At 47.3% G+C, this 2,111-nt stretch overlaps 1 protein-coding gene across 1 annotated transcript; it reads right to left on the bottom strand.

The window, feature by feature from the left end:
• Window positions 1–2: 2 nt before the first annotated feature.
• HOXB4 (homeobox B4) lies at window positions 3–2,049 on the bottom strand. Its single transcript, XM_010161651.1, has 3 exons — window positions 2,023–2,049; window positions 1,488–1,914; window positions 3–725 (listed from the first exon to the last, which is right to left on the bottom strand). Exons 1-3 carry the CDS (start codon window positions 2,047–2,049, stop codon window positions 409–411), a joined length of 771 nt encoding a protein of 256 aa, XP_010159953.1. The 3' UTR covers window positions 3–408.
• Window positions 2,050–2,111: the final 62 nt, after the last annotated feature.

Genomic DNA, 2,111 nt, shown 5'->3' with positions numbered 1-2,111 from the left:
GGTGGGGGGAAGAGAAAATCCAGTTCGTCTTGAAGAAACTGAGCCTCATTTATTAAAGTGAGCGCTGGTTGTCGAGGTAATAGCAGACATAAGGTCCATCCTTTGTACGGGAGAGTAAACATGACAAATGGGGCAGAGCTTGGCGTGATTAAAGATGAAACAAGGATCCATCTTAGCCAAATCTGAAAACTACTATCTACAGCCTCCTTTTAATGGAAGAGAGGCACAACACCACAGCTCGGCTTTGTTGCAGCTGAGTCTCCCTCTGTTCCCCCTATAAATAAAGAGCACCCCTCCTTCCCTCGCTTCTTGGAGCATTTAAAAAAAACAACCCATCATGTGTTCCCTACCCACACTCAGACTCACACCCACAGACACGCACACTCCATCCGTCCATCCAAGGAATAGTTATAGGCTGCTGGCTGGTCCATGGGATCGGTTTTGAGATCCTCCTTGTGGGATCTGCAGGCTGGCAGAGGAGCTGGAAGAATTCGACCTGATCTTGGTATTTGGTAACTTGTGATCTTTTTTCCATTTCATCCTCCTGTTCTGGAACCAGATTTTGATCTGGCGCTCGGAGAGGCAGAGGGAGTGGGCGATCTCGACCCTGCGCCTCCGGGTGAGATAGCGGTTATAGTGAAATTCCTTCTCCAGCTCCAGGACTTGCTGCCTGGTGTAGGCTGTGCGGGAGCGTTTCGGTTCCCCTCCTGAGTAATTGGGGTTTACTGAACAAACACAAAGGAGGAAAAAGAAAAAGGAAGAAAAAAAAAAAAAGAGGGGGGAGAAAAAAGAGCAGAATTACCGAGCTGTTCCTTTAACGGGTCCTTTCCCCCCCCCCCTCACCCCCCCCAAAGCATCACACATTCTTTTGGTGGGGGGATATACTCAAAAAACCACATCGCAAACCTTCTAAAAATACACCCAGAACCTATCTCCAAATCTCCACCTCCATCCTCATGGCTTGACGTGTATTCCTGTCTAAACGCTTTTATAAAGTCCCCCAGACACATTTTCCGTGCCCTCTGCGTGTGTATATACACATCTATCCCCACACCTCTGCTCGAGCATCACTCTTATCCCCAAATCTTTAAAGTCCCCCCTACACACATGCAAACAGGCAAACACAGACATTTTTATTAAATATCACACTAAAAAAAAAAAAAGGGGGTGTGTGAAGGGAAAATAGTAAAAGTTTACTCAACCCGCCACTTAAATACAAATTACGAAAACATAAAACTTAACTTATGAAGATTCAACAGCCATAAAAAAAGTAGCCTGCAAGAAATTGGAGGAGGATGGTAACAGAGACTTCAAAGGCACATGGCCAAGCAGAGCAATAAAAATTTATGGAGGATGTAATTATACCGCTCTGCAAACAGGCGATCGTAAATCTCCACGAATGGTTATTTTACAACTGGTGCAATAAGATTTCTACAAGACTTTGAGGTGCTACTTAGTATAAAGCAAAGCCACTTTAGTTCACTTACCCGTGCTTACATGGACTTTTTTCATCCAGGGGTAAACTACCGGCTCTTTGCAAGAGGAATTGGAAGGGCTTTGGTTGAGAGAGTTTTGGCTGCAGGAGGGTGGTGGGCTGGGGGTGACCGGCTCGCAGGGACGGTTTGGCTCAGAGAGGTGGCTCTGCAGTCCGGCCGGAGGATGGACATGACCCCGGGGGGATAACACCGCTGCTTGGTGGCCGGAGCTCTGACAGGACGAGTAGAGCTGCTCCTTGCAGGCTGACCGCGGCTGGTACATCGCTTCATGGTGGAAAGTGCTCTCTCGCCTCTGGCTGCTGTAATATTCCGGCGAGTGATTGGGAAGGTAATCGCTGTGGGAATACTCTTCACAGGGTGGGAACTTGGGGTCCACATAGTTGGAGTTGATCAAAAACGAGCTCATGGCCATTAATTTCTTAGAATTGCACACACGAAAAAAAAAATAATATATATATCTCTCCTAAAATTTATTCCTGTCCCCCCCTTTACTCGTTTTCCTGTTTCGTGAAACCCTCCTACTTACTGTCAAGTGAACAAAGTTGGAGTCCATGTGACAGCGCGGGCCAATGGCGAGGTGCCCTGCGATCCCCGGATAAGGAAATCTGCCCAGCC

The sequence above is a fragment of the Eurypyga helias genome, unplaced genomic scaffold (genome assembly GCF_000690775.1).
Source record: "Eurypyga helias isolate BGI_N326 unplaced genomic scaffold, ASM69077v1 scaffold27151, whole genome shotgun sequence".
Classification (NCBI taxonomy): domain Eukaryota; kingdom Metazoa; phylum Chordata; class Aves; order Eurypygiformes; family Eurypygidae; genus Eurypyga; species Eurypyga helias.
The sequence above is the reverse complement of the archived record's forward strand: the minus strand, read 5'-3'. Positions and strand labels throughout refer to the sequence as shown.